The sequence below is a fragment of the Dryobates pubescens genome, chromosome 4, assembly GCF_014839835.1.
Source record: "Dryobates pubescens isolate bDryPub1 chromosome 4, bDryPub1.pri, whole genome shotgun sequence".
In the NCBI taxonomy this organism is placed as follows: domain Eukaryota; kingdom Metazoa; phylum Chordata; class Aves; order Piciformes; family Picidae; genus Dryobates; species Dryobates pubescens.
In genome coordinates, this window is record NC_071615.1 from 17,986,893 (window position 1) to 18,008,185 (window position 21,293).

A 21,293-nucleotide genomic window follows, 5' to 3' on the forward strand; every position below is an offset into this window, starting at 1 on the left:
ACCACCCAGCACCCTTGTGGCTGCCCCAGCACTGGGCTGGGCAAGGTCCTGGCTGGAGGCTCAGCTGCTCCAAGCAGGCTCAGCCCCAGTCCTGAGGCCCTGGTGGGATGGTTACCAGCTCTCTGCTGTCCACACACAGAAGGGGGTGAGTGCTAAAGCACAGTGGGTCTGTACCCCCTGCACTGCTTTCACCCTGCACTGGCCCATGGGCATGGAACTGAGCAGGTCACTGGCACCTGTGAGGTCCCTGCACATCCTGGCTCTGGCCTTGCTCATCACCAAAACTGGGATGGGCCCAGCAGCCCTTGGTGAGACACAGCTGGCTGTGGGACTGAGCTGTTCCCAGGGTGGTTTGGCAGTGATGGGCAGTGAGGGTCAAGGGGGAAAGGCTTTCCCCCTCCAGCCATCCCTGTAACTGGATCATAGAATCATTCATTAAGTTGGGTTGGGAAGGACCTTTCCAGCTCACCCAGTGCAAGCCCTGCAGCCAGCAGGGACAGCTGCAGCCACAGCAGGCTGCTCCCAGCCCCAACCAACCTGCCCTGCACTGCTGCCAGCCATGGGGCAGCTCCCAGCTCTCTGGGCAGCCTGGCACAGGCTCTCCCCACCCTCAGCACCAAACCTTTCTCCCTTCTCTCCACTCTCAGTCTCCCTCTTGCAGTTCCAACCATCCCCCCTTGGCCTGCCCCAACAGGCCCTGTTCAGCAGTCTGTCCCCAGCTCTCTTCTGTCCCCTTGAAGCCCTGCAAGGCCACCAGGAGGTCTCCCTGGAGCCTTCTCCTCTGCAGGCTGCACAACCCCAACCCTCCCAGCCTGGCCTCCCAGCAGAGGGCTTCCAGCCTCCCAGCACTGCTGTGGCCTCCTCTGGCCCTGCTCCAGCAGCTCCCTGGCTGTGCTGAGGGCTCCAGAGCTGCCCCAGCCCTGCAGGGGAGGTCTCAGCAGGCACAGCAGAGGGGCAGGATCCCCTCCCTGCCCCTGCTGCCCACCCTGCTGGGGCTCAGCCCAGGCCAGGCTGGGGCTGGGCTGGCAGCACTCAGGGCCAGCTCTGCACCCCCAGCACCCCCAAGGCCTTCTCTTCTTTTGCTCTAAGCCCTTCCCCCCCAGGCTGGATTTGTGCTTGGGATTGCCTTGCTCCACGTGCAGGACCTTGCACTTGTCTCGGTTGAACCTCGTGAGGTTCACCTCTTCCCCTTCTCCAGCTTGCCCAGGTGGCTCCGCACGGAGCCCTTCCCCCGGGTGCGCCCCCTGCAAACGCGCTGCGGAGCCTCGGTGCCACTGCCCAGGTCATTGGTGGAGAGGCAGGAGAGAGCTGCTCCCAGTACGGGCCCGAGGGACACCACTGCTCTGGACCTGCAGCCGGCAGTGGAGCTGGGGGCTCTGTGGGGGCTCTGAGGCTGCCCTGTGGGAGCCGTGCGGGAGCCCTCAGCGGCAGCGCCGCTGCCACACAGCGCTCCGGGGTCAGGTCCCGCTCCGGGGTCAGGTCCCGCCACGGCCTCGCTGTCCCATCATGCTCCGCGCCGCAGGGCATGCTGGGACCGGCGCTCCGCCCCCGGCCCCGCCCCCACCGGCCACCAGGCCGCACCGGGGTGTGGCCATCTTTGATCGACACCTATCGGAACCTATGGAAACAACACGCCCGCGCTGGGGCGTGGCCAACCTTGACAGACGCGTTTCTGAGCCTATGGAAGGAGTTCAGCTGTACCGGGGTGTGGCCAGCTTTGACAGACGCGCCTCTGAACCAATGAGAGCGGCGGCGGCCGGGCGGGGGACGGTCTGTGCCACCGCCTCTCCTCGGCCCTTGCGGGCGCTGCGCGGAGGCTGCGGCCCTGGAGGGGCTCCGCGGCGCGGCCCGGCCCGGCCCCGGTCGTCCCGGCCCTGAGGTGGGTGAGCGGGCGCGGCCGGCGCTGAGCTCTGGCCCGACGGGCTCGGGCCGCGGGGCTGTGGCGGGGCGGCGGCGCTTTGTGGGGGCGGGCGCGGGGGCTTTGTCAGCGGCGGGGGGCGCTGAGGAGCCGGCGGGGCCGGGCACCTTCTCCTCCCCTCCTCCGCCGCCCCATCTCCTCCTCCTCCTCCTCCCGCCGCAGGTCCCCAGCGCGTCCCTGGGCGGAAGATGCGAGGCGCGGCGGAGGGCCGGCTGTGAGCTGCGGCGGGGGCAGAGGCCCGGCGGTGTCCCCGGAGCGGGGCCGGAGCCCGCCCTCAGGCCGGCGGCCGGAGGATGCGGATCGAGCCTCCCCGCCGATGAGAGGGAGGATGGGAACCCAGGGCAGCCCGGTGAAGAGCTACGATTACCTCCTCAAGTTCCTGCTGGTGGGGGACAGCGACGTGGGCAAGGGGGAGATCCTGGAGAGCCTGCAGGACGGCGCCTCCGAGTCCCCCTACGCCTACAGCAACGGTAAGGGGGGCGGGGGGGGGGCAGGATCCCACCCACCCGCGGCCTCACGGGGGGCCCCGGGCCGGACCCCAGCTGCGGCACCGGGGCCTGGCGGCAACGGGGCCCCGTGCGAGGGGTCGGTACCCTGGGGGGTGCCGCGGCGGGGTGGGAGGGCTCGCTTCGCTTTTTCCTTTGTTTGTTGCGGCTCCCTGGGGGCGCAGCCCGGATTCCCGGGGGCTCTGCGGTGGGGAAGGCCGGGGCTGTGCCGCCTTAACGTCGTCAGCCTTTGCCGGGGGAGGCGGCCGGTGGGGCGGGCGCCGGCGTCGCGGCCGGTGTGATGGCTGGCTGCCCGCATCCCGCGGGGCAGCCGGCCCCTGCCCGGGCAGAGCTGCGGCCGGGCGCCCTGCTGCCGGGCCCGCGGCGGGCGGAGCGCCGGGCCCGGGGCTGCACCGGAGGAAGCCAGGTCTGTAAAACAAAAGAACTGGAGCCTGCCGTCCAGGCCGGAGCGCCTCTCGCTCGCTAGCTGCCTCCCGCGGGCCGCCTCCCGCAAACATCAAGGTTTCTAATGGAGCCCCTGACAGACCATTAACTCCGGTGTCACAAGACCGTAATTAAGAGCCAAGGAGTGGCGCTGTGCTATTTCCTGCGTCCCCTCGCCGCGGCTGAAGCATGACATAGCCTGGCGGGGTGCGGGTCCTGGGGTGGTTTTCAATCTGTCATCCTTCCTGCCCTCCGCCCCCAGCCCTCCGTACCGTCCCCAGGGGCTCGACAGAAGCCGTCCCCTTCGGCGCCTGCATCCTCGCCGGAGCAGGTGGCGCTCAGCGCTGCCTGCAAGCGGCAGGCTGGAGCCAAGCGGGGTGCTGGTCGGCGCTCTGCCTCGGAGCCGGCTGGCTGCGGAGCGGGGCTCGGCTGCTCGGCCTCGGCTCGCTCCTCGCAGCTACTCCCAGCTCTGCGGGAGCTGATGCAAGCAGGCACCTGCTCCGCAGCGCTTCCCCGGGAGGGGGTGACTCAGGAGCCAGGCTGCTTGGGAAATGAGAGCAGCCGAGGTGGGAGCTGGGAGCTTGTGGCAGCGTTCGTCCCCTCGGGTGTGCGGCTGGGCCGCGGTGCTTTGCCTTCCAGGAGGCGCTTTGAGGCTGCCCTGGAGAGAGATGGTGGCTGCGAGGGAGCTGCCTGCGCTGGGGGCTGTGGGGCTGCTCTGGGGGTCAGGGTGGCTAAGCAGAGAGGGGTGAGGAGCGGGGTGGCTGCCAGTGAGGAGTCAGAGCTGGAGCTGGCGGTGGCTGGGGGCGCTGGGCTGATGCGGGAGGCAGCGGTGAGCGCCGAGGGAGTTGGCGGTGGCCTCTGTGGTACCTTCCTAAAGCTTTGCCTCTGTGCCAGCTGGTTTATGACACAGTGCCCCCAGCCTTCCTCTGGGGCTGGAAGGCTCAGTGCACTCCTTTGCAGAAGCTTCTGTGGGCAGCTGACCCCCTTGCTGACCGGGGCAGGAGGTCAGAGGCTGTGTGCTCCCAGGAGTGACTGCTGCGGTGCCCTCTGCTTCTGGTGCCCCTGGGAAGCCTTTGGGACAAGCAGAGGGAGTGGCTTTGAGATCTGTCTGACGCTGCTGATGGTCCTGGCAGCCCTGGCAAGCGAGCTGCCTCCATCCCTGGCACAGCTGGGATGTGTGCAGTGACAGGGCATGGGGCTCTGCCAGCCTGCTGTCAGCCAGCCTGGGCAGGGACCATCCCCAGGCCACTGAGACCCAGTCAGCAGCCTGTGCCTGGCTTCCTTTATGAAACTGTCCCTGAACTGCCAGGGGGCAATGCCACCCAGGGCCTCTTTTACTGCTTGTGGCCAAGGGGGGCAGTGGTCTCCTGGGGTGCATTAAGAAGAGTCTGGCCAGCAGGTCAAAGAGGGTCCTCCTTCTCCCCTTCTACTCTGCCCTGGGGAGACCACATCTGGAGTGTTGTGTCCAGTGTGGGTTCCCCAACTGAAGAGGGACAGGGATCTGCTGGAGAGGCTGCAAGAATGAGGAAGGGACTGCAGCATCTCTCTGGGGAGGAAAGGCTGAGAGCCCTGGGGCAGCCCCAGAGGGGCTCTGATCAATGCCTATAAGCATCTGCAGGGTGGGGGGCAGGAGGAAGGGGCCAGGCCCTTTTGAGTGGTGCCCTGTGACAGGACAAAGGGCAGTGGATACAAACTGGAACCCAGGAGGTTCCACCTCAACACCAGGAGAAAGTTGTTTGGGGTGAGGCTGCTGGAGGCCTGGAGCAGGCTGCCCAGAGAGGTTGTGGAGTCTCCTGGGGTGGAGAGGATTCAAGACCCCTCTGGATGTGTTCCTGGGTCACCCTGCTCTGGCAGGGGGTGGGGGGGGTCAGGCTCGACCTTCAGAGGTCCCTCCCAACCCCCTCCCATTCTATAACTCTTGAGTGCATCCTCAACCCCTTCCAGACCTCACATCCCAGTGTGAATTAACTTTCCTGTCATCTACTACCTGTTGGATCTGTCCACTGTGTTCCAGCTTGATGCTGTGATTGGCACTGAGTGCTCCCAGCCCAGCCCCAGCAGGGTCCTGGCTGATCCCCTGCAGTGTGGGCAGCAGGGAGAGGGAGGGGATTCTGCCCCTCTGCTCTGCTGGGGCCAGCTCTGGAGTGCTCAGCACAGACAGGGACCTGTTGGAGAGGGGCCAGAGACCACCACAGCCCTGCTGGGAGGGCTGGAAGCCCTCTGCTGTGAGGCCAGGCTGAGAGAGCTGGGGTTGTTCAGCCTGGAGGAGGCTCCAGGGAGAGCTCCTGGTGGCCTTGCAGGGCTTCAAGGGGTCAGTCAGAAAGCTGGGAACAGCCTTTGGAGCAGGGCCTGTTGTGAGAGGACAAGGGGTGATGGCTTGCTCTGAAACCTGGAGCCATGGTTTAGTGGTCAGGAGGTGCTGGGTGACAGGTTGGGCTGAGCTGATTGATTCTGGGAGTCTATGACAGCTCCTGTCAAGCTCAGATCCCTGCTGGGGATCTGCTGTGCCCTCTCTGTCTCCTTGGGCTCTGCTGCTGGGGCTGCTGGCCAGTTCCAGCTGTTGTCAGCCAGGGCTTTGAGGTGACATCAGGCAAGGGCTGCCCTTCCAGCTCTCCCAGGGTGAAGCCCTGCAAATGGAGCTCTGCAGTCTTGCTCCTGGCCTCTGGAAAAGGATTTGAGGAGTCTGCAGGGTGGGCACTGGGGTGCTGGAGCAGTGGGCACAGAGGGTGAGGCAGCCCTTGTCCTGCCAGCACTGCCAGCTGCCAGCCTCAGCTTGCTGGAGCCCAGCACCTCAGAGCCTGGCACCCTTCAGGCCTCACAGATGCTTCTGGCCAACCTCTTTGCAGGTCCCTGAGCACCCAGCCCAGGCTGAGAGCTCAGCACCTCCTGCTGAATCAGGCACATCTCAGAGTGGACACTGTGGTTCCTGCTGGCTGCAGCAGGGCCTCACCTGTGGCCTTACTTAAATGCCTGGCAGAAACTCAGCTGCTCCAGAGGAGCTTCTGTGGCCAAGAAGGGCAGTGGTGGCCTGGGGGGCATGAAAAGGAGCGTGGCCAACAGGGCAAGGGAGGCTCTCCCTTTTTACTGTGCTCTGGGGAAGCCACAGCTGGAGGTCTGGGCCCACTTCTGGGCTCCCCAGTTCAGCTGTGGGGTCTCCTAGCTCAGTGTAACCCCAGGACAGGACCAGAGGCAGGAACTGAGACACCCCAAGTCCTGTCTGAGGAGCCCAGAGCTGGACACAGGACTCAAGGTGTGACCAACCCCCAGCTGGCTCCAACCTCCCTGCAGGGAGTTGCAGAGAGCAAGAAGGTCTCCCCTGAGCCTCCTCTTCTGCAGGCTAAGCAACCCCAGCTCCCTCAGCCTCTCCTCCCAGGGCTGTGCCCCAGACCCCTCCCCAGCTTTGTTGCCCTTCTCTGGACACCTTCAAGTCTCTCAATGTCCTTCTTGAGCTGAGGAGCCCAGAGCTGGACACAGGACTCAAGGGGTGGCCTGAGCAGTGCTGAGCACAGGGCACAAGGACTTCCCTGCTCCTGCTGGCTACAATCTGCCTGCTGCAGGCCAGGATGCCCTTGGCCTTCTTGGCCCCCTGGGCACACTGCAGGCTCCTGTTCAGACAGCTGTCCATCAGCACCCCCAGGTCCCTTCCCTTCCCTTTTTTTCCTCTCTCTTGGGGAAGAGGAGGAGGGAAGCAGGGGAAGGATTCTCAGCCTTGCCCCCATCTGAGCTTTTAGGCCCCAGTTAAGGCTCAAATCCCCACAGGGTCCTATGGTGCTGAGCTTCACCTGGAACTGAGTCTTTGCTGCCCCCCCACTCTGGTGGCTTTTTTGTCCACTGGAAGCTGCACTTCTGCCTGGAGCCCTCAGCTCCTTCCTTCCTTCACTGTGCTGTTAATGATGCTGATGTACTCACAGGGCTTGTCAGGCTGGGGCTTGGCTTCCACACTGGAGGTTCTCTGAACAGCTTCCATTCCTTTAGCCACCCATCCAAGCACACTGTGCTGGTGGGCAAGCCCTGGGCTTGGAACCTCTGCCCTAAAAGCCTAAGTAAGATCCATCAGGATTTGCTGCTGCAGCAGCCATGCTGAGGGTAGCTGCTCTCTTCCAGCCCTTCCCAAGCCTTAATGCAGGGTGGGGCAGAGCAGTTCTGCTCTGAGCCCCTGCAGCCTGGCTAAGGACAGGACCTTGCTCCACTCCTGACAGCATCTCACCTTCCTCTCCTGAGCATGCAGGGAGCCAGTGCTGGCTGTAGCTGTGTGCTCTGAAGCCTCAGCTCTGGTGGCTGTGGGGCAGGCTGGGGATGTGCTCTGCCTGCACCTCAGCAAGGCCTTGGACACTGTCCCCCACAGCCAGGGAGCAGTGCTGGGCCCTGTGCTCTTTAAGATCTTCATTGGTGATCTGGAGGAGGGCATTGAGTCAGGCATCAGCAAGTTTGCAGCTGACACCAAGCTGGGAGCAGAGGTTGGTCAGTGAGAGGGCAGAAGGGCTCTGCAGAGGGACCTTGCCAGGCTGGGCAGGGGGGCAGAGGCCAAGGGCAGGAGATTGAACACATCCAAGTGCCAGGGGCTGCACATTGGCCACAGCAACCCCAGGCAGTGCTACAGGCTGGGGGCAGAGTGGCTGAGAGCAGCCAGGCAGAGAGGGACCTGGGGGTGCTGGTGGACAGCAGCTGAACATGAGCCTGCAGTGTGCCCAGGGGGCCAAGAAGGCCAAGGGCATCCTGGCCTGCAGCAGGCAGAGTGTGGCCAGCAGGAGCAGGGAAGTCCTTGTGCCCTGTGCTCAGCACTGCTCAGGCCACAGCTGGAGTCCTGTGTCCAGCTCTGGGCTCCTCAGCTCAAGAAGGACATTGAGAGACTTGAAGGTGTCCAGAGAAGGGCAACAAAGCTGGGGAGGGGTCTGGGGCACAGCCCTGGCAGGAGAGGCTGAGGGAGCTGGGGTTGCTTAGCCTGCAGAAGAGGAGGCTCAGGGGAGACCTTCTTGCTCTCTGCAACTCCCTGCAGGGAGGTTGGAGCCAGCTGGGGGTTGGGCTCTGCTCCCAGGCAGCCAGCAGCAGAACAAGAGGACACAGTCTCAAGCTGTGCCAGGGGAGGTTTAGGCTGGAGGTGAGGAGAAAGTTCTTCCCAGCAAGAGAGATTGGCCCTGGGGATGTGCTGCCCAGGGAGGTGGTGGAGTCCCCATCCCTGGGGGTGTTCCATAGGGGACTGGATGTGGCCCTTGGTGCCATGGTTTAGCCATGAGGTCTGTGGTGACAGCTTGGACTTGGTGCTCTCTGAGGTCTCTTCCAGCCTTGGTGATGCTGTGTTTGATGTCATGAAGGTGCCTGAACCTCCCCTTCAGCCTCTGCTGCCCCAATGCTTTGCCCTCCCCGTGCTGTGCCAGCTGGGTCCCCGCTCTGCATCGTGCAGCCCTTGCTGCTGCAGTGAGATGTGTGTCCACTCCAATGCCCATCCCTGCTCTGCACACAGAAGTTTGCCACTGGCTTGGGGCACTCAGCAGGCAGAAAGCTTGGCCTGAGCCTCTCCCATGCTTGTGTGGGTAACAGCACTGCTTTGCAGCTCTCCTGGGCCCCTCCAGCTCCCCGGTGCTGGCTGCAGGCTGCCAGCCCTGGAGCCCCACGCTTGCCCTGGGCACCTCGTGGGCCTCACCTGGGAGCTGCAGGCCCTGCCTGTGCCCCAAGTGCCCTCTGCCCTCAGCACACCTTCCTGGTGCAGGGGGGGCTGCCCTGGCCCCTCTGCTGTGGGCTGTGCTGTCAGGGCTGACTCAGGGCAGCGGTGCTGGCCGTCCCTGTGGCTCTGAGTCAGGCACTGGTCACTTCCATGCTTCAGCTGCCCCCTGGGCTCTGGCCTTCTCCATCCCCAAGTGCCAAAGCAGGCCAGAAACACAGAATGGTTTGGGTTGGAAGGGTCCTGAAAGACCCCATGGGCAGGGACACCTCCCACCAGCCCAGGCTGCTCAGGACCTCATCCTCCCCTACCTCCAGGGAGGAGGCAGCCACAGCCTCCCTGGGCAGCCTGGGCCAGAGCCTCCCCAGCCTCCCTGCAAAGGATTCCTTCCTCCTCCCCACTCTCAGTCTCCTCTCTCCCAGCTTCAATCTGTCCCTGGTGGCAGGGGGGGGTTGGACCCAGAGGTGTGGTGGAGCTGTGTGTGGCAGCAGGGAGGTGTCTGTGCCCTGCAGGCCCTGGGGCTTTGTCCCATCCCCTCTCCAGCACCCAGCCCTCCCTGTGCTGAAAGGAGCTTGCCCAGCTGGTTGGTTGGCTTGGCTGGGAGCTGCATGCAGGCAGGGTGAGTCAGGAGGGGACTCCCCCCCCCGGGGGAAGCAGGCAGCAGGCACCGAGGGGCAGTGCCCAGAGCAGGCCCAGGGCTGCTGCTGCCACCGCCCGGCCCCGAGGCTGCTGTGCCCCAGCCTCTGCTGCCAGCCTGCCCCCCCAGGAGGGGAGCAGGGCCTGCCAGGGGCAGAGGAGAGCATGCTTCTGAGCTGGTGGCTTTGGCTGCCAGGGGGGTGGATTCTTTGCTAGGGTTTTCCCCCACCACCACCACCCCCCCTGTCCTCAGCTTGTCTGGAGAGAGCGATGAGGACCAAGCCTTGTGGCCATGCTCTGAGCTCCTAGAGATAGAGGAAAGCCTTACCCTGCCCCAGTGCCTTGTTTCCACCCCAGGCCTTAGTGCCTTTGTCACAGGGTGGTAGTGGTTGGAAGGGACCTCTGGAGAGCCCCCAGGGCAAGCCCCTGCCAGAGCAGCAGCCCCCAGGGCAGGGCACCCACAACACATCCAGGGGGGTTGGAAGCTCTGCACACCAGGAGACTCCACAGCCTCTCTGGGCAGCCTGCTCCAGGCTCTGCCACCCTCACAGGGACAAAGGTTTCCCTCCTGGCCCTCTGGCAGCTCCTCTGCTCCAGCTTGCCCCCACTGCCCCCTGTGCTGTGCTTGGCCATCCCTGAGCAGAGCCTGGCTCCAGCCCTGCACATCTTTAGCCCCAGCACTGAGGGCAGCCCTCAGGCTGCTCTGCTCCCAGCTCCCAGCCCCAGCTGCCTCAGCCTGGCCTCCCAGGGAGATGTTGCACTGCCTGCAGCAGCTCTGTGCCTCTGGGCTGGACTCTCTCAAGCACTTCCCTGAGGTCCTTCTGGAGCTGAGGGGCCCAGAACTGGACACAAGATTCCAGAGGTGGCCTCAGCAGGGCAGAGCAGAGGGGGAGGTGAACCTCTCTGACCTCCTCACCACACATTTATTGAGGCACCATCCTTAGAGCCTCTGCTACCCCTCTGCTACCCACATCCCAAGGAGGCAGTGGGCTGAAGGCAGTGGCAGTGTTTGGTTGCAGAGAGCTGCCAGCAGGTCCTGTAGCTCAGCTCCAACCTGGATCTCTCCCAGGAGCTCTGTCCCCACAGCAGCAGTGGAAGGAGTTCTGCTGTTGGGTGCTGGGCCCCAGCTGTGCAGGCAGCAAGGGCTGGGCCAGGGGAGCTTCCTGTCCTCTGCCTGGCCAGAGAGGTGATGGAGGGCAGCTCAGTCCTTGGGGCTGGGCAGGACCCTCCTCCCCACTGCTGTTCCATCACCAGCTGCTCTGTTGCAGTGACCCACACCTCTGGGTGCCTTTTCCCTGGGGTGGGTTCTGTGCAGCTGTCTACATGTGGAGCTCCCTCAGCTCTCCCTTCAGAGGCTCTTTGCTATCACTCTCCTTACCTCCTGTGACCCCCCCCACAGTCCCCAGGGTGCAGCCAGAAACAGCACTTGGAAGGCTGCTCCCCTTCCCCTCCTCTCCCCCCTTCCCCTCCTCTCCCCCCTTCCCCTCCTCTCCCCCCTTCCCCTCCTCTCCCCCCTTCCCCTCCTCTCCCCCCTTCCCCTCCTCTCCCCCCTTCCCCTCCTCTCCCCCCTTCCCCTCCTCTCCCCCCTTCCCCTCCTCTCCCCCCTTCCCCTCCTCTCCCCCCTTCCCCTCCTCTCCCCCCTTCCCCTCCTCTCCCCCCTTCCCCTCCTCTCCCCCCTTCCCCTCCTCTCCCCCCTTCCCCTCCTCTCCCCCCTTCCCCTCCTCTCCCCCCTTCCCCTCCTCTCCCCCCTTCCCCTCCTCTCCCCCCTTCCCCTCCTCTCCCCCCTTCCCCTCCTCTCCCCCCTTCCCCTCCTCTCCCCCCTTCCCCTCCTCTCCCCCCTTCCCCTCCTCTCCCCCCTTCCCCTCCTCTCCCCCCTTCCCCTCCTCTCCCCCCTTCCCCTCCTCTCCCCCCTTCCCCTCCTCTCCCCCCTTCCCCTCCTCTCCCCCCTTCCCCTCCTCTCCCCCCTTCCCCTCCTCTCCCCCCTTCCCCTCCTCTCCCCCCTTCCCCTCCTCTCCCCCCTTCCCCTCCTCTCCCCCCTTCCCCTCCTCTCCCCCCTTCCCCTCCTCTCCCCCCTTCCCCTCCTCCAGGCTCTGCTGACTGCTGCCCAGGGCCAGCACAAGGGGCAGGGGGTAGCAAGTGTCAGGCAGGAGGTTGGAGCTGAGCAGGAGGAGAAAGTTGTTTGGGGTGAGGCTGCTGGAGGCCTGGAGCAGGCTGCCCAGGGAGGCTGTGGAGTCTCTTTCTCTGGGGAGATTCCAAACCCACCTGGCTGTGTGCCTGTGTGCCCTGCCCTGGGTGAGCCTGCTTGGCAGGGGGCTTGGCCTGGATGATCCCCAGAGGTCCCTTCCAGCCCTTCCCAAGCCTTAATGCAGGGTGGGGCAGAGCAGTTCTGCTCTGAGCCCCTGCAGCCTGGCTAAGGACAGGACCTTGCTCCACTCCTGACAGCATCTCACCTTCCTCTCCTGAGCATGCAGGGAGCCAGTGCTGGCTGTAGCTGTGTGCTCTGAAGCCTCAGCTCTGGTGGCTGTGGGGCAGGCTGGGGATGTGCTCTGCCTGCACCTCAGCAAGGCCTTGGACACTGTCCCCCACAGCAAACCCCTGGCCAAGCTGTCAGCCCCTGGCTTGGGCAGCAGCTCTCTGAGCTGGGTTAGGAACTGGCTGGAGGCTGAGCCCAGAGAGTGGTGGTGAATGGTGCCACAGCCAGCTGGCAGCCAGGCACCAGTGGTGTGCCCCAGGGAGCAGTGCTGGGCCCCAGCCTGTTCAATATCTTCATTGATGATCTGGAGGAGGGCATTGAGTCAGGCATCAGCAAGTTTGCAGCTGACAGCAAGCTGGGAGCAGAGGTTGGTCAGTGAGAGGGCAGAAGGGCTCTGCAGAGGGACCTTGCCAGGCTGGGCAGAGGGGCAGAGGCCAACAGGATGGCTCTGGGAGCAGCAAAGGCTGAGAGCCCTGGGGCTGAGAGCCTGCAGAAGAGCAGCCCCAGAGGGCAGCTGAGCAATGCTCAGCAAGAGCTAAAGGAGCTGTGGGGGGCAAGAGGCTGGGGCCAGGCTCTGCTGAGTGCTGCCCAGGGACAGCACAAGGGGCAAGGGGCAGCAAGTGTCAGGCAGGAGGTTGGAGCTGAGCAGGAGGAGAAAGTTGTTTGGGGTGAGGCTGCTGGAGGCCTGGAGCAGGCTGCCCAGAGAGGTTGTGGAGTGTCCTGGTGTGGAGAGCTTCCAACCCCCCCTGGGCACTGTGCTGCTGGGCAGGGTGCTGTGGGTGCCCTGCTGGGGCAGGGCTTGGGCTGGGGCAGCTCCAGAGCTCCCTTCTGATCCCCCTGTGCTGGGATTCCTTCTCTGAAGGGCACTGGGGCTGGGTTAAAGCTCTCTCTGAGTGCTTTGGGGTTTGCTAAGTTCCCTGTTCCTTTGGGGAGAGGTTTCTGGGCCTCACCTGGAGTGCCTCCTGCCCCAGATCTGGGAAGCACTCCTTCTGCAGGCCCCTGCAGAGGCCAGGTGGAGCTGTGGGTGGCAGCCTGCTGCAGCCCAGCCTTCCAGGAAGGTGTCAGCAAAGCCTGCTGAGGGCTTGCTGTGGGCTGGGCCCAGTCCTGCTCATCCCTCTGTGCCCTTTGTGTGGGTGCAGTGCAGAGGCTCTGAGCTGGGGCTGGCACCCAGGGGGTGCCCTTGGCTTGGAGCAGTCCCTAGCCTGCAGGCCTGGCTCTGGCACCACACAGAGCAGGGATCACTTCCTCCTGCACCAGGGGAGAAGCCCCTTGGAAAGCTGGGGGGGGGGCACAGGCTCCTGCTGCTCTGCCTGCTGGGAGCTTCTGCTCACCTCTGCCTTGCCCAGGGAGAAACAACCTTCTGCTGCTCTGCTCTGGGCTGGGGCAGAGTCTGTTTGAGAGCTCCTGAATCACAGCATGGCAGGGGGCTGGAAGGGACCTCTGGAGAGCATCCAGCCCAAGCCCCCTGCCAGAGCAGCAGCACCCAGGGCAGGGCACACAGCTGCACACCCAGGTGGGGCTTGGAAGTCTCCATCTTCCTCACTGGGAGCTCTGGAGCTGCCCCAGCCCTGCCCCAGCAGGGCACCCCCAGCACCCTGCCCAGCAGCACAGTGCCCAGGGGGGGTTGGAAGCTCTCCACACCAGGACACTCCACAACCCCCCTGGGCAGCCTGCCCCAGGGCACTGCCACCCTCACACCTGAGAAGTTTCTCCTCCTGTTGAGGTGGAACCTCCTGGGCTCCAGTTTGTGTCCATTGCTCCTTGTCCTGGCCCTGGGCACCACCAAACAGAGCCTGGCCCCCTGCTTCTTGCCCCCCCCACCCCCTCCCATGTTGGTAGACACTGAGCAGATCCCTCTCAGCCTTCTCCTCTCCAGGCTGCACAGCCCCAGGGCTCTCAGCCTCTCTTCACAGCAGAGGTGTTCCAGGCCCTTCATCATCCTCAGAGCCTGCCTTGGACTCTCTCCAGCAGTTCCCTTTTGAACTGGACCCAGCATTCCAGCTGTGGTCTCCCCAGGGCAGAGAGGGGCAGGAGAGCCTCCCTTGCCCTGCTGGCCACACTTGATGCCCCCCCAGGATCCCACTGCTGTCCCACGGGGAGCTTTGCTGTCCACCAGCACCCCAAGGGAGGTCTTTCTCCATGCAGCAGTTGTCTCCTTTCCTCTAAGCCAGAGCCAAGGATCTGCTGTGCTGGCAGCAGCCAATCTTTCTGGGGCCTCCTTCCCTGGGGGGAATCTGTCTCCTGGAGAGCCCAAGGGCAGCATGGAGCACAACCATCCCTCCTGGCTCTGCCTTTCCCCTCTGCTTTCCCTGCCTCTGCTGGCCTGCTGCCTCCTCCCCCCTCAGGCTGTGCTGTTCCTCCTCCCCAAGAGGAGCCATGGAAGGGATCTCTGCAGCCTGACTTCCACCTCCAGAGCAGGGCTCATTCTGCTCTCCCTTTGCTGGCAGGGTTGTGTGGTGCCAGCAGGGAGCACAGCACAGCATCGGGGAGTGCCAGGCTGGAAGGGACCCCAAGGATCATCTGCTCCAACCCTGGAGCCACAGAAGGGGTTGGGTTGGAAGGGAGCTCCAAGGCTCAGCCAGTCCAACCCCCCTGCAGGCAGCAGGGACACCCTCAGAGCAGCTTGCTCAGGGCCTTGGTGAGCCTGACCTTGATTGTCCCCAGGGCTGGGGCCTCAGCCACCTCCCTGAGCAGCCTGCTGCAGTGCTCCAGCAGCCTCCTGGGGCAGAGCTGCTTCCTCACATCCAAGCTCAAGCTGCTCTGCTCTCATTGCCTCTCACCCTGCCTCTGCAGGCCCTTGGGAGCAATGTCCCTCTGCAGCCTTCCTGTAGCTCCTTTCAGCTCTGAGGTCTCCCTGGAGCCTCCTCCAGGCTGAGCAAGCCCAGCTCCCCCAGCCTGTCCCCTGCATGTCCATCCTCATGACCAGGCTTACAGAACCAAAGCACAATCCTGGCCTGGTGGAAGTGGGGAGGGACCTCCAGGAGCTGATCCAGCCCAAGCCCTCTGCCAGAGCAGGAGCAGCCAGGGCAGGGCAGCCAGGGACACATCCAGCTGGGGCCTGAGGGTCTGCAGGGAAGGAGACTGCAGCAGCCCTCTGGCCAGGCTGCTCCAAAGAGCTGTGTGGTGCTGGAAGAGAGCTGCTTGCAGTCTTGCAGGGCTTCTCCTGTCCCCACTCACACCAGGGGGGACTGTGGGCTGGAGCTGGAGCTCAGCTGAGCTTGCTGGGGGGTTCCTCAGCTGCTCCTGGGGCAGGCTGGTGGGGAAGAGGTCAGAGGCTCCTGGAGCACATCCTGTGCCTTCCCATGGGAAAGGGGCTGGCTCTCTGGGGGCTTCCTTTCACCAACTGGCAGGAGACAAGAAAGGTTTGGAATTCCCTTGGAGCCTTGCCCAGGAGTGTGCCTCCCAGCCCTGCAGAGGGGAGGGGAGTGGCTGGCAGCCCCCCAGGGCTGTGCAGGGCTCCCTCTGCCAGCTCAGCTCCCAGCTCCAGAGGGAGAGGCAGTGGCAGTGTGAGGAGGAGCCCAGAGCAGGGCTGGGATCAGCTGAGAGGCTGAGGGCACCAGGCTGAGTGCTGCTGTCCATCCCCCAGGAGGGCATCCAGAGGGACCTGGGCAGGCTGCAGAGGTGGTGCCCAGGGCAAGCTCCTGAGGCTCAAGCAGAGCAAGGGCAGGTCCTGCACCTCCTCACTGTCAGCACAGGCTGGGGGAGGAGGGCAGAGAAAGCAGCCCTGAGGAGAAGGCCTTGGGGGTGCTGGTGGGGAGAAGCTGGCCAGGGGCAGGCAGGGTGAGATGCAGCACAGGAGGCCAAGGGCAGCCTGGGCTGCACCCAGAGCAGCATTGCCAGAGAGCCAGAGAGGAGATCCTGGCACTGTGCTCTGCTCTGGGCAGACCTCCCCTGCAGGGCTGTGTGCAGGGCTGGAGCCCTCAGCACAGGGAGGACCTGGAGCTGAGGGAGAGGCTCCAGAGGAGGCCAGGAGAATGCTCAGGGGCTTGGAGCAGCTCTGCTGTGGGGACAGGCTGAGGGGGCTGGGGGGGTTCAGCCTGCAGAGGAGAAGGCTCCAGGGAGAGCTCAGAGCAGCCTGGCAGGACCTGAAGGGAGCTACAGGAAGGCTGCAGAGGGACTGCTCCCAAAGGCCTGCAGGGACAGCCCCAGGGGCAATGGCTTCAGAGCAGAGCAGAAGCAGATGGAGCTTGGATGTGAGGAACAAGTTGTGCCCCAGGAGGCTGCTGGAGCACTGCCACAGGCTGCCCAGGGAGGGGGCTGAGGCTCCAGCCCTGGTGAGGCTGGAGAGGGCTGTGGGCAGGCTGAGCTGGTGGAGGATGTCCCTGCTGAGGGCAGGGGTTTGGGCAGGAGGAGCTCTGGAGCTCCCTTCTGGCCTGGAGCATTGTGCTTTGTGTCATGGAGGGGCACAAGTGGCTGACCTGCATCAGCAGCCGCAGAGGTTTTCCATCCTGCTGCTCCAGGACTCTGAACTTCACACCAGCTGAAAAGGAACAAAGCAAAGGAACTAAATCCATGGGTGGAGAAGAGCCCAGGCTGTGCTGCTCAGCTCTGAGGGGCTGGAGCTGGAGCCTGCAGCCTCCCCTTCACTGCTGAACCCTTCCAACCTTTGCAGCAGCTTTGCAGGGCAGTGAGAAGTGATTTGGTTTCTTTGAGCTCCAGCAGGTCAAGGGAGGTTCTCCTCCCCCTCTCCAGGCCTCACCTGCAGAACTGGACCTCAGCAAGGCCTTGGACAGCAAACCCCAGGCCAAGCTGTCAGCCCCTGGCTTGGCCAGCAGCTCTCTGAGCTGGGTTAGGAACTGGCTGGAGGCTGAGCCCAGAGAGTGGTGGTGAATGGTGCCACAGCCAGCTGGCAGCCAGGCACCAGTGGTGTGCCCCAGGGAGCAGTGCTGGGCCCCAGCCTGATCAATATCTTCATTGGTGATCTGGAGGAGGGCATTGAGTCAGGCATCAGCAAGTTTGCAGCTGAGACCAAGCTGGGAGCAGAGGTTGGTCAGTGAGAGGGCAGAAGGGCTCTGCAGAGGGACCTTGCCAGGCTGGGCAGAGGGGCAGAGGCCAACAGGATGGCACTGAACAAGTCCCAGTGCCAGGGGCTGCACTTTGGCCACAGCAACCCCAGGCAGAGCTACAGGCTGGGGGCAGAGTGGCTGAAAGCTGCCAGGCTGAGAGGGACCTGGGGGTGCTGATGGACAGCTGCCTGAACATGAGCCAGCAGTGTGCCCAGGGGGCCAAGAAGGCCAAGGGCATCCTGGCCTGCAGCAGGCAGAGTGTGGCCAGCAGGAGCAGGGAAGTCCTTGTGCCCTGTGCTCAGCACTGCTCAGGCCACCCCTGGAGTCCTGTGTCCAGCTCTGGGCTCCTCAGCTCAAGAAGGACATTGAGAGACTTGAAGGTGTCCAGAGAAGGGCAACAAAGCTGGGGAGGGGTCTGGGGCACAGCCCTGGGAGGAGAGGCTGAGGGAGCTGGGGTTGCTTAGCCTGCAGAAGAGGAGGCTCAGGGGAGACCTTCTTGCTCTCTGCAACTCCCTGCAGGGAGGTTGGAGCCAGCTGGGGGTTGGGCTCTGCTCCCAGGCAGCCAGCAGCAGAACAAGAGGACACAGTCTCAAGCTGTGCCAGGGGAGGTTCAGGCTGGAGGGGAGGAGAAAGTTCTTCACTGAGAGAGAGATTGGCCCTGGGGATGTGCTGCCCAGGGAGGTGGTGGAGTCCCCATCCCTGGAGGTGTTCCAGAGGGGATTGGATGTGGCACTTGGTGCCATGGTCTAACCATGAGCTCTGTGGTGCCAGCTCTTGATGCTCTTTGAGGTCTCTTCCAACCTTGGTGACTCTGTGAACTGTGTCCAGTGCTGGGCTCCCCAGCTCAGGAAGGACAAAGAACTGCTGGGGAGAGTCCAGCACAGGGACACTGAGCTGCTGAGGGCACTGCAGCAGCTCTGAGCAGAGGCTGAGGGAGCTGGGGCTGGGCAGCCTGCAGAAGAGGAGGCTGAGAGGGCTCTGATCAATGCTTACAAACATCTAAGGGGTGTCAGGAGGCTGGGGCCAGACTCTTCTCAGTGCTGCCCAGGGACAGGGCAAGAGGCACTGAGCCCAAACCTGACCATAGGAAGTTCCATCCAAAGGTGAGGAGGAACTTCTGCCCTGAGAGGGTGGCAGAGCCTGGAGCAGGCTGCCCACAGAGGCTGTGGAGTCTCCTTGTGTGCAGAGCTTCCAACCCCCCCTGGCTGTGTCCCTGGGTGCCCTGCCCTGGCTGCTGCTGCCCTGGCAGGGGGCTTGGCCTGGATGCTCTCCAGAGCTCCCTTCCAGCCCTTGCCAGCCTGAGCCCCTGCTGGCAGAGCAGTTTGCTGCAGCAGAGGAGCAGCCCAGGCTTGCTTCCCAGGCAGCATCACTGCCTTGCTTCAGGCTGGATGTGGCTCCACAGGGAGCTGGGCTGGCATCAACCAAGCTGCCAGCCACAGTGGTTCCTCTGCCCCCTGCCCCGGGGCCAGGCAGGGCTGGGGAGGCAGCTGCTGGGGTGGGGCTGGGCTGGGCCTAGGGCTGGGGCCAGGTTGGGGCTGGGGCTGAACTGGGGCTGGGGCTGAACTGGGGCTGGGGCTGAACTGGGGCTGGGGCTGGGCTGGGGCTGGGGCTGGGCTGGGGCTGAGCTGGGGCTGGGGCTGGGCTGGGGCTGGGACCAGGCTGGGGCTGGTTTGCAGGGGCTGGGGCTGGTTTGGGGCTGGGACTGGTTTTGGGGCTGGTTTGCAGGGGCTGGGACTGGTTTGGGGCTGGTTTAGGACTGGTTTGGGGCTGGTTTGCAGGGACTGGGGCTGGTTTGGGGCTGGGACTGGTTTTGGGGCTGGTTTGCAGGGACTGGGGCTGGTTTAGGACTGGTTTGGGGCTGGTTTGCAGGGGCTGGGGCTGGTTTGGGGCTGGTTTAGGACTGGTTTGGGGCTGGTTTAGGACGGGTTTGGGGCTGGTTTGCAGGCACTGGGGCTGGTTTGGGGCTGGTTTGCAGGGGCTGGGGCTGGTTTGCAGGGGCTGGGACTGGTTTGGGGCTGGTTTGCAGGGGCTGGGGCTGGTTTAGGACTGGTTTGGGGCTGGTTTGCAGGGGCTGGGGCTGGTTTAGGACTGGTTTGGGGCTGGTTTGCAGGGGCTGTGGCTGGTTTAGGACTGGTTTGGGGCTGGTTTGCAGGGGCTGGGGCTGGTTTAGGACTGGTTTGGGGCTGGTTTGCAGGGGCTGGGGCTGGTTTAGGACTGGTTTGGGGCTGGTTTGCAGGGGCTGTGGCTGGTTTGGGGCTGGTTTAGGACTGGTTTGGGGCTGGTTTGCAGGCACTGGGGCTGGTTTGGGGCTGGTTTGCAGGGGCTGGGACTGGTTTGGGGCTGGTTTAGGACTGGTTTGGGGCTCGTTTGCAGGGGCTGGGGCTGGTTTAGGACTGGTTTGGGGCTGGTTTGCAGGGGCTGGGGCTGGTTTGGGGCTGGTTTAGGACTGGTTTGGGGCTGGTTTGCAGGGGCTGGGGCTGGTTTAGGACTGGTTTGGGGCTGGTTTGCAGGCACTGGGGCTGGTTTAGGACTGGTTTGGGGCTCGTTTGCAGGGGCTGGGGCTGGTTTAGGACTGGTTTGGGGCTGGTTTGCAGGTGCTGGGGCTGGTTTAGGACTGGTTTGGGGCTGGTTTGCAGGGGCTGGGGCTGGTTTGGGGCTGGATTGCAGGGGCTGGTTTAGGACTGGTTTGGGGCTGGTTTGCAGGGGCTGGGGCTGGTTTGGGGCTGGTTTGCAGGGGCTGGGGCTGGTTTAGGACTGGTTTGGGGCTGGTTTGCAGGCACTGGGGCTGGTTTGGGGCTGGTTTGCAGGCACTGGGACTGGTTTGGGGCTGGTTTAGGACTGGTTTGGGGCTGGTTTGCAGGTGCTGGGGCTGGTTTAGGACTGGTTTGGGGCTGGTTTGCAGGTGCTGGGGCTGGTTTAGGACTGGTTTGGGGCTGGTTTGCAGGGGCTGGGGCTGGTTTGGGGCTGGATTGCAGGGGCTGGTTTAGGACTGGTTTGGGGCTGGTTTGCAGGGGCTGGGGCTGGTTTAGGACTGGTTTGGGGCTGGTTTGCAGGTGCTGGGGCTGGTTTAGGACTGGTTTGGGGCTGGTTTGCAGGCGCTGGGGCTGGTTTAGGACTGGTTTGGGGCTGGTTTGCAGGTGCTGGGGCTGGTTTAGGACTGGTTTGGGGCTGGTTTGCAGGGGCTGGGGCTGGTTTGGGGCTGGTTTAGGACTGGTTTGGGGCTGGTTTGCAGGCGCTGGGGCTGGTTTAGGACTGGTTTGGGGCTGGTTTGCAGGTGCTGGGGCTGGTTTAGGACTGGTTTGGGGCTGGTTTGCAGGCGCTGGGGCTGGTTTGGGGCTGGTTTGCAGGGACTGGGACTGGTTTGGGGCTGGTTTGCAGGGGCTGGGGCTGGTTTGCAGGGGCTGGGGCTGGTTTGGGGCTGGTTTGCAGGGACTGGGACTGGTTTGGGGCTGGTTTAGGACTGGTTTGGGGCTGGTTTGCAGGGACTGGGGCTGGTTTAGGACTGGTTTAGGACTGGTTTGGGGCTGGTTTGCAGGGACTGGGACTGGTTTGGGGCTGGTTTAGGACTGGTTTGGGGCTGGTTTGCAGGTGCTGGGGCTGGTTTAGGACTGGTTTGGGGCTGGTTTGCAGGGGCAGGGGCTGGTTTGCAGGGGCTGGGGCTGGTTTGGGGCTGGTTTGCAGGGACTGGGACTGGTTTGGGGCTGGTTTAGGACTGGTTTGGGGCTGATTTGCAGGGGCTGGGGCTGGTTTGGGGCTGGTTTGCAGGGACTGGTTTAGGACTGGTTTGGGGCTGGTTTGCAGGGGCTGGGGCTGGTTTAGGACTGGTTTGGGGCTGGTTTGCAGGTGCTGGGGCTGGTTTAGGACTGGTTTGGGGCTGGTTTGCAGGGGCTGGGGCTGGTTTGGGGCTGGTTTGCAGGGGCTGGTTTAGGACTGGTTTGGGGCTGGTTTGCAGGGGCTGGGGCTGGTTTGGGGCTGGTTTAGGACTGGTTTGGGGCTGGTTTGCAGGTGCTGGGGCTGGTTTAGGACTGGTTTGGGGCTGGTTTGCAGGGGCTGGGGCTGGTTTGGGGCTGGTTTGCAGGGGCTGGTTTAGGACTGGTTTGGGGCTGGTTTGCAGGGACTGGTTTAGGACTGGTTTGGGGCTGGTTTGCAGGGACTGGTTTAGGACTGGTTTGGGGCTGGTTTGCAGGGGCTGGGGCTGGTTTGGGGCTGGTTTGCAGGGGCTGGTTTAGGACTGGTTTGGGGCTGGTTTGCAGGGGCTGGGGCTGGTTTGGGGCTGGTTTAGGACTGGTTTGGGGCTGGTTTGCAGGGGCTGGGGCTGGTTTGGGGCTGGTTTGCAGGGACTGGTTTAGGACTGGTTTGGGGCTGGTTTGCAGGGGCTGGGGCTGGTTTGGGGCTGGTTTAGGACTGGTTTGGGGCTGGTTTGCAGGGGCTGGGGCTGGTTTGCAGGGGCTGGGGCTGGTTTGGGGCTGGTTTAGGACTGGTTTGGGGCTGGTTTGCAGGGGCTGGGGCTGGTTTAGGACTGGTTTGGGGCTGGTTTGCAGGCGCTGGGGCTGGTTTGGGGCTGGTTTAGGACTGGTTTGGGGCTGGTTTGCAGGGGCTGGGGCTGGTTTAGGACTGGTTTGGGGCTGGTTTGCAGGCACTGGGGCTGGTTTGGGGCTGGTTTGCAGGCACT

The 21,293-nt window shown here is 63.9% G+C and overlaps 1 protein-coding gene across 1 annotated transcript in view; it reads left to right on the forward strand.

Moving 5' to 3' along the window:
• Positions 1–1,771: 1,771 nt before the first annotated feature.
• RAB40C (RAB40C, member RAS oncogene family) overlaps positions 1,772–21,293 on the forward strand; it is a 47,564-nt gene continuing 28,042 nt past the window's right edge. The window contains exons 1-2 of the mRNA XM_054161359.1: positions 1,772–1,879; positions 2,081–2,388. Of these exons, the coding sequence (XP_054017334.1) occupies positions 2,235–2,388 (154 nt within the window). The 5' untranslated portion in view covers positions 1,772–1,879; positions 2,081–2,234. The remainder of the gene's footprint in view (positions 1,880–2,080; positions 2,389–21,293) is intronic.